The sequence below is a fragment of the Hyperolius riggenbachi genome, chromosome 4 (assembly GCF_040937935.1).
Source record: "Hyperolius riggenbachi isolate aHypRig1 chromosome 4, aHypRig1.pri, whole genome shotgun sequence".
Taxonomy (NCBI): domain Eukaryota; kingdom Metazoa; phylum Chordata; class Amphibia; order Anura; family Hyperoliidae; genus Hyperolius; species Hyperolius riggenbachi.
The window spans coordinates 468702213-468718868 of record NC_090649.1 but is presented as its reverse complement, the minus strand read 5'-3'; the positions used below and the strand labels follow the sequence as shown (position 1 = coordinate 468718868).

The 16656-nt window shown below is 44.9% G+C and overlaps 1 protein-coding gene across 7 annotated transcripts in view; it reads left to right on the top strand.

Moving 5' to 3' along the window:
* The window catches only part of USH2A (usherin), a 1078291-nt gene that overhangs the window by 732762 nt on the left and 328873 nt on the right, over positions 1 to 16656 (top strand). For all 7 annotated transcript variants that reach the window (XM_068232882.1, XM_068232881.1, XM_068232884.1 and 4 more), the window contains 2 exons: positions 2555 to 2757; positions 7065 to 7177. In XM_068232882.1, coding sequence (XP_068088983.1) covers positions 2555 to 2757; positions 7065 to 7177 — 316 coding nt within the window. The remainder of the gene's footprint in view (positions 1 to 2554; positions 2758 to 7064; positions 7178 to 16656) is intronic.

Sequence of the window (16656 nt, the reverse complement as noted above, 5' to 3'; positions counted from 1 at the left end):
GACTTTAAAAGTCGTGGAGCTCAGAGAAGCTCTTTTGCATAAATAACAACTGGAGTTTCTTAACTCTTTCTGTACTGGAAACAATATTAGACACATGTCTCTGCTGCTAATGATTTATTTCTTAGCTGTACTACACATACAAATCATTATATCATCATTTTTTTTCGCTTCAGTGTCTATTTAAAATCTTTTTAAAAAAATATAGTGTATAACTACTTTAAAATAAAAATAGTTTTTTAGCACCTGAAGTACATGTTCACCCACTGCACTTTTGGGCGTATTTTTTAACACAAATGCATAGATAACTGGAGCAAAAGGGGCTAAACGTGCAGGACAAGGATACTGGGGGAGAATTATTGAAATGTGCAAAAAAAATTAGAAGCTAAACCGGAGCACAAGTAGAGCAGGCGCCCAGTTTAAGGGTCCTAATGTAATTCCTTTTTTCTTCTAAGTTAAGTTTTCGCGTAGGTGATATTTTCACAACTTATCAATAAAATGCCTTTTAAGCCACCAGCAAGCAAGAGAATACTCAGAATAAATTGGCAGTACTTTTTTTTTTTACCTATTTTTTTGGTACCTTTTTAATTGCAGAGTTCTGAAAAGTTACTTTGGCTCTTGGTAGGCGGCATTTAGCGTCCAGCTGGAGATCCACTACCCTGTTCCAAGAGTGTGTCTTCTCGTTGTCCCAAGAGTGTGTCTTCTCGTTGTCCCAAGAGTGTGTCTTCTCGTTGTCCCAAGAGTGTGTCTTCTTGTTGTCCCAAGAGTGTGTCTTCTCGTTGTCCCAAGAGTGTGCCTTCTCGTTGTCCCAAGAGTGTGCCTTCTCGTTGTCCCAAGAGTGTGCCTTCTCGTTGTCCCAAGAGTGTGCCTTCTCGTTGTCCCAAGAGTGTGTCTTCTCGTTGTCCCAAGAGTGTGTCTTCTCGTTGTCCCAAGAGTGTGCCTTCTCGCTGTCCCAAGAGTGTGCCTTCTCGTTGTCCCAAGAGTGTGCCTTCTCGTTGTCCCAAGAGTGTGCCTTCTCGTTGTCCCAAGAGTGTGTCTTCTCGTTGTCCCAAGAGTGTGTCTTCTCGTTGTCCCAAGAGTGTGTCTTCTCGTTGTCCCAAGAGTGTGTCTTCTCGGGTCTTAACTCTACCATCTTGTCTTAACACATTATAGCAAAAATTCAGGATACTTTGCCTCACTTTTTTAAAACATGGAATGACTGGATTGATTGGCAGGATAACAATGGGCTATCTTGTGTCGTGCACTCCTTCTAACCCAAACCCCTCTGGCATACCCTAATAATAACATTAGATTGGATTGACTAGGACTTGGAGCATATTGATTGTCATAGAAATGTTTCTCTTTAGGTTTATTGAATCTGGAAAACCTTCCATCCCCTTTCCTAATTTCCTTAACGCCCCCCGCCCCTTAGGGATCCATTGGCATGTTATGCATAGCACTCATGGGTCTCTTACTCTATTCTACATTACTTTGTACTTTTCTTATCCTCCCCTGATCCCACTACCCTATTGACATCCTTTAACCCGGAAAAATAAGTATCTCCTATGAGAAAACTTAGAATGTCATTGTTGCTAAACACGTAAAACTAAAACTGGGTTAACAATAGTATTCAATTAATAAATAATTTTTGTAACACCAATATTTGCAGTATCGTTTATTTAAATGAAAGCAGAGTTAGCCTTTAAAGCAGTAGGATCAGCCATACTATGCCAGGGAAGAAAACACATATATAAGTAGATAAATACTTGATCTACTTACATAACACATGTATTGTACTGTCCACGTTATGATTTCAGTGAATGTTATATAGTAAATGACGAGAATTATGCTCCTGGTGGGGGCCATGTCTTTTGCCCATAGTTAAGGCTAACTCGTGATGTCATTTCTGCCCTTTACTTTTTTTCTTGTCTCCTCCAATCGCTGAGTCACCTCAGCCTGGCTTGTAAACACAAGTGAGTAGGGGATCAAGTTTCAGATAAGCAGCTAGGCAGGGAAATAAAGGGAAGAGGAGGAATATATTATAGATAAAAAGAACCCCCAGCATGCAATTCTTTGGCAACGACTACTAAAGAGCCAGTGCTCCTAAGGTATATGATAACTCCAAATCATAACAGCAGAATTTTTTTTGAAAGTTTTGAATGCAGGATTAGCATCTTTATCACTTAATACAATGTTGAAATATGATTTTTATGGTGACACTCCCGCTTTAAGCAAAACGCTAAAGGTTTTCCGCAGGTAAATAGTAGCAATGAATGCAACACAAACTTGTCCTATAATTTTTCTCTGACAGAGAGGGATAGATTATATACTGCAGGCCACACATTGCAGAAGATCAGTGTGGTGTTACGTATATGAAACATTTTACCAGAAGCTCCTGTGGTTCCTTACTGAGAGAGTAATAAGCCAATTTAGACAGTGACCCGACTGTCACCCCTCCATGGCAAAAACAGCACTGTGCTTTTTATTTATTTATTTGATTTTTTTCCATAACGCTTTCTTAAACAAGGTCTTTCACTAAGACAGCTGGACTTTCTCCATCTCTTTTCATTAATTGTAGAGCCCGAAGGCGTGTTCCCTCCAGAGGTTGTGGCAATCAACAGTACAGCTGTACATGTCATCTGGACACCCCCTTTAAATCCAAATGGCGTTGTCACTGAATATTCCATCTATGTGGACAATAAAGGCTACAGGACACACCGGAATACTCCCCATCCTTTCACACTAGGGGGCCTGGCTCCGTACACCGTCTATAATGTACAGGTTTGTTGACAAAGCTTTATTAATACTGTTCATGTATTAATACTTTAGTGTATTAGTACTTTATACTGGTTGAACTCGATGGACGTATGTCTTTTTTCAACCAAAATAACTATGTAACTATGGAAACATGCCATCTGGAGGGAGCTAGGAATGGTGATTCAGATGCTAATTATTCTAAGTTGATGCAAAGTTTATGCTAATTGTGTTCACATTTAGGTAGCTTGTACTGTAAATGGACCAATGAGATGCAGCATCTGCTGCCCATCAAGCTGCACAACTTGGCAAAATATTAGCACACATTTTCATCAACAAAACAATGTTAATGTCTAAACTGACCTTCCCTGGTGATAGTTAAAGGACATCCGAGGTGAAAATAAACTGATGAGAAAAACAATTGTATCTGTCCTCCTTCTCCTAAAAAATGACTTTCTTTTTAGATATCCCACAGTTTTATTTTATATTTAAATCTAGTTGTTATGTGTTTACTGTTTTATTGTCTCTGCTCAATGACACCTTAATTGAAGTATGCTAGATCTCAAATCTATGCATTATTGACTCTTTTTATCTCTTTCCTGCTATCAGAAGCCATTTACTGACATGAGAGTGTTTTATGACTGTAATTACTTATCAGTGAGGGTTATGCTATAGTCCGACCCAGTCCCGACAGAAACTGTTACTTGCATACCTGATTTTTAAATTTTTCAGGCATACAAATTAAAAAAGGAACTCAGCGTAGTTATTGGTGTGCTTGGCACTGTACATACACATGTCTATCTCATAATGTCACATGTCACCTTGGTTGTACTTTAAGAAGAAAAAATACAGCGAGGGATACAAAATTCTCAGCAAGAAGCCTGTCTTTCTATCGTGTTTTCAAAGTTAATAGATGTTAAAGATAAATCAGATACTCACCTTAAGAGTGGGAAGCCTCAGGATCCTATTGAGGCTCCCTCACTACTTAGATGTCCCCTATCGCTGAGCGCTCCTCTCTTCCAAATCCGGGCCGTCTTGCAGCGCGGCCATGCAATAGACACACAAGCAGGGCCATGCAAGGCGAAATAGCACGGAGCCTGCGTTTTACTGTGCATGCGTGGGCGGGCTCACATGGCTATTGCGCAGCCACGCTTCAGGAAGAGGAGCTGCACTACCCTGATATTATTAGCAACAAAAGGGACGCCTCTAGCCATTTTGTCTCTCCAGGCGAGAAAACCTGTGCCCCCCCAAATGAAAATCATAATGCGGCAGCATTTCACCAGAAAATATGCAATGTGGGCAGCGTTTCACCACAAAATACAGATAGGCAGGGCTCTACTTTCATGAGGCACAAAGGGGAACAGAAGGAGGCACAAAGGGGAACAGAAGGAGGCACAATGGGGGACAAAAGAAGGCACAATGTGGGGCAAAAGTAGGACAGAAGGAGCTACAAAGAGGGGCAGGAACAGGGGGACGGAAGAAGGCATGAGGGCCAGAAGGAGGCACAAAAGAGGACAGAAGGAGGCACAGGGGGACTGAAGGAGGCACACTGAGACAGAAGGAGGCACACACTGGGGCAGAAGGAAGCACAAAGGAGGACAGAAGAAGGCACAGGGGGACAGAAGAAGGCACAAAAGGGGACAGAAGGAGGCACAAAGGGGGAAGAAGGAGGCACAATGGGGGACAGAAAAAAACACAAAGGGGGCAGAAGGAGGCACAGGGAGGTAGTAGGAGGGATAAGAGGGGAACAGAAGAATGCACAACGGGGGACAGAAGGAGGCACAAAAGGGGGGCAGAAGAAGGCAGAGGGGGATGTAAGGAGGTACAGGGAGACAGAAGGAGGCATAGGGGGACTGACAGAGTCACAGGGAGACAGAAGGAGGCGCAGGGGACAGAGGTGGCACATGGGACTGAAGAGACACATGGAGACCGAATGAGGCACAAAGGGAGACAGAAGGAGGCAGAGTAGGACTGATGGGGGAACAGAGGGGCAGAGGTAGCACAAGGGAACAAAGAAAGGCAAAGGGGACATAAGGAGGCACAGGGGGACAGAAGGAGGCACAAAGGGGCACAGAAGGAGGCAGAGGTGGCACAGGGGGACTGAAAGAGGCTCAAAGGGAGACAAAAGGAGGTATAAAGGGAGACAGATGGACAAACAGGGGGTCAGACATGGCACAAGCAGACAGAAGGAGGCACAAAAGGGACAGAAGGAGGCTCAAGGGGGAAAAAAGCCAGCCAGCACACGTGCAGTGTAGTTTGGCAGGTGTTTGTAGGTTCATGGACGGTGGAGTCTAGGGTGTCTGTACATCTGTGCCTACAGGCTCCTGTGATGTACATTCAGGCCTGACTATACATTATTTTCTTGTCAAAACCACATATCCTTCTTCTTTAGTCATTCACCCATCCGATCAAGAATTGTCACTAAAGCTGTTTATGCATGTACATCGGTTTAGTACGGTCTTTCTTAAAGGTTTCACCCTGGAGGAACTCTTTAAATATTTTTGGGATCTCAGGGAACCCCTGTGTTAATGGAGGAAGTGGGATTTAATTTGCAGGAGGTGTGGTCTTTAAAAGAAGGTTTGACTAACCAAATTTTTTGTTTACTGTAACCACGTTCTTGTTTAATCCCCATTCCATGTTCCTCCTCTGTAGTGTTTTCTATTGCAGTAACCTGTGCTAGTGTTTCTTGTAGAAGTTCCCACATTTATAGTTCTCCCCTATAATTGGCCTCTTTATTATACTTCCTCAGTATCATACTGTTTTTTATTACTTCGCTCCTTATAATACTGACCCCCCCCCCCCTTTAAAGAGAACCAGAGACGAAGCACCCTCATGTATTTTATTACATTTATCAGTGGGAACATGACAGTAAACACCTACCCTGCTTTTAGTTTAATTCTTATCTGCTTAATTAGTCTATTAGCAGCTGTGATAAGAATCCCCGACTGGCTCAGTCTAGGTTTGACCTGGAATCATTATAGCTGAGTCACTCTTCTGTGGAGTCTTTTCAAGCCCAAGCCTGCCACCTCCTGGCTCAGATTTCCTGCTTTGCATACTAAGAGCTGTGATGACATGGGAGGGGCTGCTCCTGCTGAGAGAGAATCTCTGAAACAGACAAGTCTGGCTGCAATATGATCCCTGTGTGCTCTGTGTGCACTCTGTCTGCATAGATACTGATGATGACAGCAGTTTAATTCCTATGAGAGACACTTCCTACAGGCAGCTGCACATCATACCAAAATGAAAGCACACAGATGAAAGGCTGCAGCAGCCTTTCTCATATAGCCTAGATAGCAGCCTAGTCTTATATAGCCTAGACAGCACATCCAGAACAACTCATAACCCGGAAGCAGAAGGGATATGAGCCGGAGGCCATATTTGATTTTTCCTGGAGCAATAATGGATAAAAAACACTAAAAAAGGCACACCAGAGCGGCAAAATTATCAGGTAGAGCATTTATTCTTTACAAGCTATCGACTGATATGTTTATTTTGTGTGAAACGTTCATCTCTGGTTCCCTTTAACATTTATTTTTATAGAGGAGCCAAGGAGGAATTTTTTCATCCCGTCAACTTAGGCCAGTCTCACCAGAGGGAGAAATGCCATGGAACCCTTGCAATGATCTCAAGGAACCCTGGGGTTCTAGGCAATGTTCCCCAACCCTGTCCTCAGGGCCCACCAACAGTGCATGTTTTGCAGAAATCCACAGAGGTAGTTAATCAGCTCTGCTGAGACACTAATTACCCCACCTGTTCATGTTTGTGGTTTTCTGCAAAACATGACCTGTTGGTGGGCCTTGAGGACAGGGTTGGGGAACTCTGCTAGGAACTCTGGCTGAGGAAGCCTGGTCAAATGTATCTTGGGGAGCAGTCTATCCCCCTCAGTTCGTTGGCAGTTGATCTGTTGTGTTAAAGTGTTTCAGCCATGATCATTGTTCTTTTTCCATTTCAATAACATTTTCAATAAAATGGCTTGTATTTTCGTCTTTTTGTGAAAATGCGAAAAATCTATATTTTTGCTGCGAAAAGGCGAAAGCGCTGGAAAACTATATTTAACCGCTAAGGTGTTTACCGTGAAAACGTGAAAAATAATTATTTTCACTGTGAAAATTCACAAAAAAAACGCAAAAAAATTAAACCTATTTTCTATGCCATTTTTGCTTGAAAATCAAATGTAACATTATTTTTGCAAAAATTAAAGAAAAGAATATTACTATTTTTGCTCATCACTGGTTAATTAAAAAAGTCCTTGAATTGATGTTATCTTGAGTAACTTTTTTTTATAGTTCTACTCCTGCTAGGAATAATGATTTTTGTGTGTGTAATTTCTTCAGGTTGAAGCCTGCACGGCTTATGCGTGTACTAAGAGCAACGCTACACAAGTCACTACTGTAGAGGGAAGACCGAGTAAGATTACTTCACCAGCTATAAAAAGCATCAGCCCCCGGTGAGTGTAAAAACATTATGAAGGTAGACAACCTAGCTTGTTTAATAGAATCACCAGCCCTGCATTCTCTCAATTCACCTCACCTGGCTACTTTTTCATGCCGTGTGGCTGAAAAAAAATTCTGGGTAGAACACTGGTCTATTACAGTGACCAGATTTTTCTGAGTCCAACTGGGGGGGGGGGCTTTGGGATCGGGCCGTTTCGCCGCGGCGAAAAATTGGCGTGGTGGGGATCGGGGGCGTTCGCCGAAAAATGGGCGTGGCCATGACATTGTATGGGTGGAGTGTAACCGTGACCCCAAAGCAGCAAATATAGCCAACTATGACCATTAAATAATAAATGCAGCAACAGTTACCCCAGACAACAGGAAAATAAACGCAATGTGGCAACATTTCAGCAGAAAACAAATGCAATTTGGGCAACATTTCACCAGAAAATAAACACAATGTGGGCAACATTTCAGCAGAAGATAACGCAATGTGGGCCACATTTCAGCAGAAAATAACGCAATGTGGGCAACATTTCAGCAGAAAATAACGCAATGTGGGCAACATTTCAGCAGAAAATAACGCAATGTGGGCAACATTTTAGCAGAAAATAATGCAATTTGGGCAACATTTCAACTGCAAAAAAAGGAATTTACTCACCTGACAGAAGTCCCCTCACCGGCCTCTGGTGTGCAGCTCCCTGGACGATGCTTCTGCAGTCTCCCATGCTGAGAGGAATAGAAGGGCTACGGGAAGATGGCGCCCGAAGCCCTGTACTGGAGACACAAATAGGCTCCAGTACAGGGCTTCAGACACTATCTTCCCGTAGCCCTGCTCTGCCTGCCGGAAGACTATGCAGGCTGGAGAGGGGCTACGGGCTATGAACTGGCACGGCGTCTATTAGACGACGCGGCCAGTTCATGCAATCATACGGTGGCCAGAGTCCCAAGGCCGGGACGTCCCACGGCTAAAAGCGGGATGTTTCCCGGGACCTAGCGCAGCCTGGGACAGGGGATCCCGAATCCGGGACCTGTCCCAGGTAAAGCAGGACGTATGGTCACCGTAGGTCTATACATGTTTAGCGTCTTGCTGAGGAATACGCTATTTATGTTTTAATATGCTGGTCTTCTGTAGGAGCACCAGGATACAGACATGACTATGGAGTATAGCTGTGATGGTAACCATGGTGCCTCACCGCAGAGCTGGACATCTTCAGCCCATGTTAGCATTCCTTTCCCCCACATGTCATATTATCATCAACTCCTCTTCTTTCCCCAAAGATTACTAACTGCTGATCGATTGCCCTGACATGCCTGGCTGTGGCCTACACGTGCCCCGGCTAGTTCATTTATTTGCCATGGTGGATTTGCTGGAGTGGAATTTAATCAATAGGTAATTCATTAATTCTGATCCTGAAGTATGAAGGGAGCTGCTGGTATAAAAATGCCTGTCTGGCCTTAACTTTGAAAATAATATAACGAGCCGTGTAATTCATCACTGAGGGAGCGCAGGGAGAGCGCGGAGGGGAGATGCAGATGTTACATCTTCTACAGGAAGAACAGCGTTTACACATGATTACCAGGGACGCTCATTCGGGGTTCCACGGAAATATAATTTCCGCATTTCCGATTGGAATTCTGCATTTCCGATGCGGAAATATGAATGCGAATAAGCTAAATAATGGAGATGCCCTAAATAGTGTGCCACGGACCAGAGCACCTCTCTAGTTTAGAGAGGCGCTCACATCTGTGGCACACTTCTCTTAAGGCACTTCTGTATTGACCTGAAGAAGCGGGCCAGCACCCGTGGAACGCGTTGTCTTATGTGCATGAATAAAACATGTACTTACCTTTTGTGGTTTGTCCTTAAGGAGGTGAGATTTACATATTCCGAGATATACATACTGTATTTAGATATTTAGGGTGTCTCCAACAGAGCCTAGCCTAGCCTTCGGGGTCTTATATTCTAAACACCAGTGTTTCCTATAAATCCGAAGAGTGCGAACGACCAGAGCCTGTCTAACGGAATACCGGTAAGCAGTGCCGAAACTGCAGTAATTTCGGCAGAAAATCCGCTTTCCAGTATGCAGTAGTTTTTAGCCAATCAGAAAACTCAGAATGAATAAACCAATCAGAGAATGTGGATTTAGGCAGAAAATCTGCATCACTGATATTGGTTAATTTTAAGCCATTCAGAAGACTCGGAGAGTTAGAATGAATAAGCCAATCAGAGAATGCGAACTCCGCTTACTGATATACGATAATTTTAAAAGCTAATCTCTGATTGGTTTCAGGCTCAGCAGACCATTGCTCTTTGTGCTGTGTTATTATATAAAACACATAGCCAAGTCCTGAAGGCTATAATTTTAAGGCAATCAGAAGACTTAGAATGGGTAAGCCAATCAGAGGGTGTGACAAATTTGGCGCGCATCCGAATGCGGAAATATGCTCAGTGCATGGCAGGGATTGATATGGCTCTATGGGATAGGGCTTGGACCAGTACAACAGAGTAACCAAGGAGCTCAGGGGTGACCCAGCACCACTAGGAAAGTATAGGGGACCGAAAAGCCCTCCTACTAAAAAACAATGCTTAATGCGGTTTGCCTTCTCAAAACAGAAGGAATTTGCGATAATTCAGCTGTAAGTCTCTTTTAGTCCCCAAATCACACTGAGCATTGCTTTTTAGTAGAATGGCTTTTTGGTCTATTTTAGTCCGCTATACTATGTAACAGGGACATCAGGAGCAGACCAGGGTAAAGTTCCAGAGACCTCAGTTGCAGACCAGACATCAGTAGCAGACCTGAGTAAAGTCACAGAGACATCAATAGCAGACCAGACATCAGTAGCAGACCTGAGTAAAGTCACAGAAACATCAGTAGCAGACCAGACATCAGTAGCAGACCTGAGTAAAGTCACAGATACAGACAGACATCAGTAGCAGACCAGACATCAGTAGCAGACCTGAGTAAAGTCACAGAGGTCATCCGTAGCAGACCAGACATCATAGCAGACCTGAGTAAAGTCACAGAGTTCATCAGTAGCAGACCAGACATCAGTAGCAGACCTGAGTGACGTCACAGAGACATCAGTAGCAGACCAGAGTAATGTTGCAGACAGGGGAGAAACTAGAGGGGAGCATCACCTGCGATTGCAGGGGAGCCCAGAGCAGTGTGTGTGTGTGTGTGTGGGGGGGGGGGGACTACAAACCTTGCCTTCCTCGGATACAGGGGACTATACTTCAGATCAGGTGTTTTGTGGCTACACTTGTTATGGGTGTGAAGATTATGATGACCACTTGTTTTATGACCCTTGTGAGATGGGCCCCAAGGCTGTGAAGGGCACCAAGGGGAGGCAAGGGCAGGGCCGGAGCTACCATAGGAAAAATAGGCAATTGCCCCAGGGCCCCAGAGCCTGTAGGGACCCCCAGTTGTCCCTCCCCCATCTTAACTGTTGCTCCCCAGGGACTCTGCAGAGTCTGTTAAGTTGGGAGGTGATTTGGGGAGGGTCAGCAGCCAGCTCAGGGGCCCAGGAGGGAAATTTGGCTGCAACAAAGGGTCTCTAATGATGCTTTTTGGTCGGGGGTGTCTGTTGGGGGGCCCCCAGGCTAATTTTGCCCTAGGGCCCAACTGTTACTTGAACCTGCAAGGGAAGGAAAGTAAACATTAGGGGGCCCCATCAATGTTTTGCTGGGGAGCCCCATGAATTGAAGTTCACACTGGTTGCAGAGACCTCAGTAGCAGATCAGACATCTGTAGTAGATAAGAGTGATATTCTCCAATGAACAATACAAATGAAAAAATAAAAATATTTAAAGACTGGAGCTTTGTTTTATGAAACAGGATAATTGGCTGTAGGAAAGGTTTGAATTTTAGTTTCTCTTTAAAGAGGAGCTGTTAGGTATAGGGTCTCAGAGAAAAAAAACACATATATCAGTAGCTAAAGATTGGCTGTACTTACATTACATATGCATTTCACTGTCCACGTTTGGATTTCACAGAATTTTTATATAGTATTTGCAGAGAATGATGCTCCTGACAGCTCATGGCAGGTTCCATGTTTGTCTGTCTCCTATGAAGCCAATTGTGTCGTCATGTCCTCCCTGCTTCCTGATGATTCGACTCACAAAAAAGATCCTAATGGACAACACTACTGTGCAGTGAATATTAATTAGCCATGTGGCTAGGAACAATAGTGGACTCATGCAGTATACTCTGCCCTGTGATTTTTCAGTGCTGTGAGCTGGGCTGCATTACAAGCTGTTGTAACATGAGCCTGTAACTTCTCACTATCAGCCAAGGGGAGGACCCAAGGTGGGGAAAGCAGCCCCAGAATGCTTTGCAGTATGTTATGCGGCCTCTCGTCCTACTTAAGAGTTTGGGAATAACAGACTTGCTGTTCAGCACACATCAAAAGTAAGAGAGATTTTTAACTTCAGCATTGCCTTTTTGGCTTCCTTCTAAACTGTTTAATACAGGAGAATAGAGGTTTAAATTGGCTTTTGCAGCCTGACAGTTACTCTTCAAAAACCCAGCTGTAGCCATCACTAATATTAGAACGGCTCAGACAATGAAGTTGAACTTCAAAACAAAAAAAAAGAAAATACACAGAAGACAGGCAGGTACAATCCTGTGGTTATCAGTTCAGTGAAAAGAGGAGATCCATTGTGAAGCTCTCTCAAAGTTCCAATGTGTGCATGTAGATATAAAGTGAATCTAAATCACGTCAGCAGGATGATCCGCTCGTACCTCCAGCACACCACAATAAAAAGCCGACACTCACCGCGGCCGTCTAACAGGCAAACTAATGCAGTGTACCGAGTCCCTGATGGCAGCCTGACCAGCTTAGCAGCAGAGTTAAATCAGCATTAACGTCCCCAGCGGACGCTGCTGAAAGCAAGGGAATCTGTGGAGAGATAAACAGAAAATCGCCACTGAAATTTAGTACACGAAAACCATCTTTCATAGGAAGTTAAAAACTCACAAAAGCCTTCTATGCCAAATGACAGACACAAGAAAGCACATTGCACCTCGAATTCATTGCCTTGTGTCTGCTCTGGCGAACGTCTAGAGCCCCGCCCCATCTCCTGTGATGACATCAGACGTCTTGCAACGCTACACGTCTGTTTGGGGAAGGCGTCACTAGGAAAATTGAGCTTTATACTAGCAAGCAGTATTGGATCACAGCAGTGTACAGCAAAGTCCATAGTATCTGTCTCCCGCGGGAATCGCCTGATTCCAGGTACATGTGCCAATACCGGCCAAAAAAGCACAAATCTCCCCTTCTTCCATGAAAGATAAAATACTCACTGAGCCTCTAGTGACGACCTGTAGCTCCTAGTGTATGGCTTCTGACGCGTCACCTGACCAACCCCAGGAACCATGCACAAGCACCGGAAAGACGCTAGGAGCTACAGGAAGGCTATAAGACATCGCTGGAGGCTCACTAAGTATTTTATGGCTGGCAACACCCCCCCCCCCCCAATAGTTCCCGTTACCCCCTCAGGAATGCTGCTTAGTTGAGACTTCCAATTCCCTGAGTTCCAGATAACGGGATAATTTTGCCCTCTTAAAAGAGAAGGAATTTGCGATAATTCAGCTGTAAGTGAGCAACTGTGATTTCCCATGATGCATCACTCCCAAATATGCAAATCCTCTCTTTTTGCCCCTGAGAACCAGGCTGCACATCCAGAACCGCTGTTGTACGGTGAGCTTACAGCTAATACATTTTACAGAGCCACAACAACCCAATATGCAGACAGCCTGTTTCTGACTTCTTGGCCCTCATCAGTGCATGGAATAGATTGATACGGCTCAATGGGACAGGGCTTGGTCTAGTGCTAAAGAATATCCAGACAGCTTGGGTGACACAGAACCACTAAAGTATCAAAAGCTCTCTATTCAAAAGCAATGCTACATATAAGTTTGCCTTCTTAAAACAGAAGGCATTTGTGATAATTCAATAGAAAAAAAAGTGCCCAAGTGGTCCATATACTTACCTCCAGTAGAGGTTTCCCTGTCCTCTTCGCCTCCATGATTCAGCACTGGGACCTCTTTGACGAGGCTATAAAGGGTGGGAGGAGGCGCCCAGTGTGAGTGTCAAACTACCAATTTGGGAATTAATAAGGAACAGTCTTACCTCAATATGGAGGCTTAAAGAGAACCCGAGGTGGTATTTAACTACTTGCCGACTGCTCCACGCCAATTAGCATGAGCAGTGCGGTAGCCCCAGGACCACTATGGGGTCTTCTATGGGGCTAGCAGGAGATCGTGCGCACACTGCGCGCGCATCTCCTGTTCAGGGGCGGGGCTCAGCCCCTCCTTCAGTCTCCGTGCGGTGATTGCCACTCGGAAACTGTTAGACGACACCGTCTATTAGGGCAGTACAGCGCTGCAATCCAAGGCAGCGCTGTACTGGGGACAGCCATGTGACACGGCTGTCCCCTCCAGAGTGTCGGTGGTGATCCGCTGTCATAGGCTGAAGCCTATGACAGACGATCACAATGATTGGCCAACGGGGGGAGGGTGGGTGGGGTATTCAAAAAGGAAAAAAATATATACGCATTTTTATTTAATAATAATATTTATTTAAAAAAAAATAAACACTGGAAGGGATGATCAGGAAGCTCTGTTGGTGGGGGAAAAAGGGGAAGGGGAATCACTTGTGTGCTGTGTTGTGCGGCCCAGCAGCTTGGCCTTAAAGCTGCAGTGGCCCTATTAACAAAAAATGACCTGGTCACTAGGGGGTTTAACACCGCGGTCCTCAGGAGGCTAATAAAGTTAGTAGGGCGCAGAGGAGGCTGGTTGTGCACACTATCACCAGACTCTCTTGCTCTATTGTGTGCCCCCAGGACCCCCTGCGCTCTGCTGTCCCCTGTAACAAAAACCACCGAGCTAGCGACGCCCAGTGTGTCGCCAGCAGGCTGTTTACCTATGTTGTGCCTGTCACCGCCGCTCCCCCGTCTCCTCTATATCGACGCTCGTGCTGATTGGAGGGAGCGGATGTGGGCGGGGAGCGCTGATATAGAGGAGGCGGGGGAACGGTGGTGACAGGCACCACACAGGTAAACAGCCTGCTGGCGACACGCTGTGTGTCACTAGCTTGGCGTTTTTTGTTACAGGGGACAGCAGAGCACAGAGGAGTCCTGGGGGCACACAATAGGGCAACAGAGGCTGGTGATAGTGTGCACAACCAGCCTCTACTAACTTTATTAAATCCCACCTCGAGTTCACTTTAAGAATAATTTATTGGACACCACAAGCAAGTTTGATGTTTTTGGTGTTCCTTAAAGTACTCTTAAACCTCCATATCGAGGTAAGACCGTTCCTTATTAACACCAAGATCGGTAGTTTGGCACCCACAACCCTCCTCCTACCCTGTATAGTTTAGTCCCCCTCTAAGAGGTTATCTCTGCAACCGATATCCAGGGTTCCAGTAGACATTTTGTATTGGAATGTGACCAAAGTCGGGAAGAGGACCTTCCATCCGAGTGGAGATGGTCACTGGTGCTGGTAAGGGCTGTTTTTGAGTCACTTCAATTTCGAGTCTTTAAATCATGCCAATCATGTGAAATTTTGAATCATAATTTTGCGGTTAATTATACTTTGGTGGTTAATAGTAAAGCCCCAATTATGCAAGTTATGTAAACGAGAAGAGTGGCTACAATAGGAAAAAAAATCTGCAAATAATTTTGCAAAAATAATGTAAAATTCGTCTTTCAAGTGAACATGCCATTGAAAATCATTGTAATAAATGTGTTTTTTTTTTTTTTTTTCAGTTTTCACATTGGAAAGAAAAAAATATTTTCTTTGACCATATTGTGAAAATAGAATGCAGTTTCGCAACATTTTTTCGAAAGCAAAAATGGCATTTTCGATGAGAAAATGGCTTTGGTGGAAATACGCAAGCAACACTGCTCTTCCCCAAGGGGTTGAGAAGAGAGTGCACACCACCGCACTCCCATCGGTGAACGAGTGTGGCTGCACTGCGCAGGGAGGACCCCTCGCGCCTGCACCTGCAAGCAGCCAATCGGGCTTGGCTTTCCTGCTGAGCGTGTTCATGGACAGGAGTGTGGCTGTGAAGTTTTAGACTGTATTGCCGATAATTTAGAGGGTACTGTAAAGGGGCGTAACTACAACTCATGCCCCCCACACACACAAAACTTTAATTGGGCCCCTAAGGGCCCGTTTCCACTAGAGTGAATCTGCATGCGTTTCCTGCATGCAGATTCGCACAGACAATACAAGTGGATGGGACTGTTTCCACTTGTCAGGATTTCTGAGCGTTTTTTTCTGAGCAGAAAAAATCTGCACGGCAGAGCCCTCAGAATTTGCATACCGCTATGCGATTCACATACAATGTATTTAATAGGGAATTCGTATGCGGTTTTGGTATGCAAATTTTTATGCAAATTCGCATGTGAATTCGCATGGAATCAATGGAAAAGAACACAGGCACTGCCATGGTTAAATTCGCATACATCGTCATCCATGCAAATTCGCATGAAAATTTGCATACACCCGCATGCAAAATTTTTACCGCAGCGATTCCCACCTTACAAGTGGAAACGTACCCTTATGTTCACAACCCTTCCTTTGCCTCTTCTTGGTGACCGTCACAGCCTGGGGCCCACCTTACAATGGTCATAAAACAAGTGTGGCCAGCGGCGTAGCTAAGGAGTTTTGGGCCCCAGTGCAACTTGTAAATTGCCCCCCCCCCCCAAGCATTCTATAAGTCATAGGGCGCAACAAAACCTACCGAGGACATCCACTGTATGAGAAGTGTAAGCTGAGGAGTGGAAAAGTTCGTTAATGATTACCACTATTCAAAACATATCTATAGTATTGATCATTACCAGCATAGCATCATTGAAGGGCTAATACTGCAGTTGAGGGAGGGCCCCTAGTGGACCCTTGACGTCCAAGGGCCCCGGTGCAGTCTCAACCTCTGCACCTCTGCAGTGCAGGGGTGTCAAACGCAAATACAAAGTGGGCCGAAATTGAGCTCTGGAACCAAGTTGTGGGCCAACCTCAATGTCTAGTGGCCACCTCTCTCCCTTATAAAGTTCCCTGGTGTCTAATAACCCCCCTCCATCTCCTATACAGTTCCCTGGTGTCTACTGCCTCCCTCCTTTCCCTATACGCTTCCCCTGGTGTCTAGTGGCCCTCCTCCCGCATCTATACAGTTCCCTGGTGTTTACTGGTTCTCCCTTCCTCCCCTATACAATTCCCTGATTGTTTAGTGGTCCTCCCTCCCTCCCCTTTACAATTCCCTGGTGTCTAGTGCCTCCCTTCATCCCCTATACAGTTCCCTGATTGTTTAGTGGTCCTCCCTCCCCTTTACAATTCCCTAGTGTCTAGTGCCCCCCTTCATCCCCTATACAGATCCCTGGTAACTAGTTCTTTACCCCCTCCCCATCTGGCTTCCCTGGTGATCTAGGGCTTACCCTCCAATATAGCTTCTCTGGTGGTCCTAAGAGGGCCAAACATAATGCAAA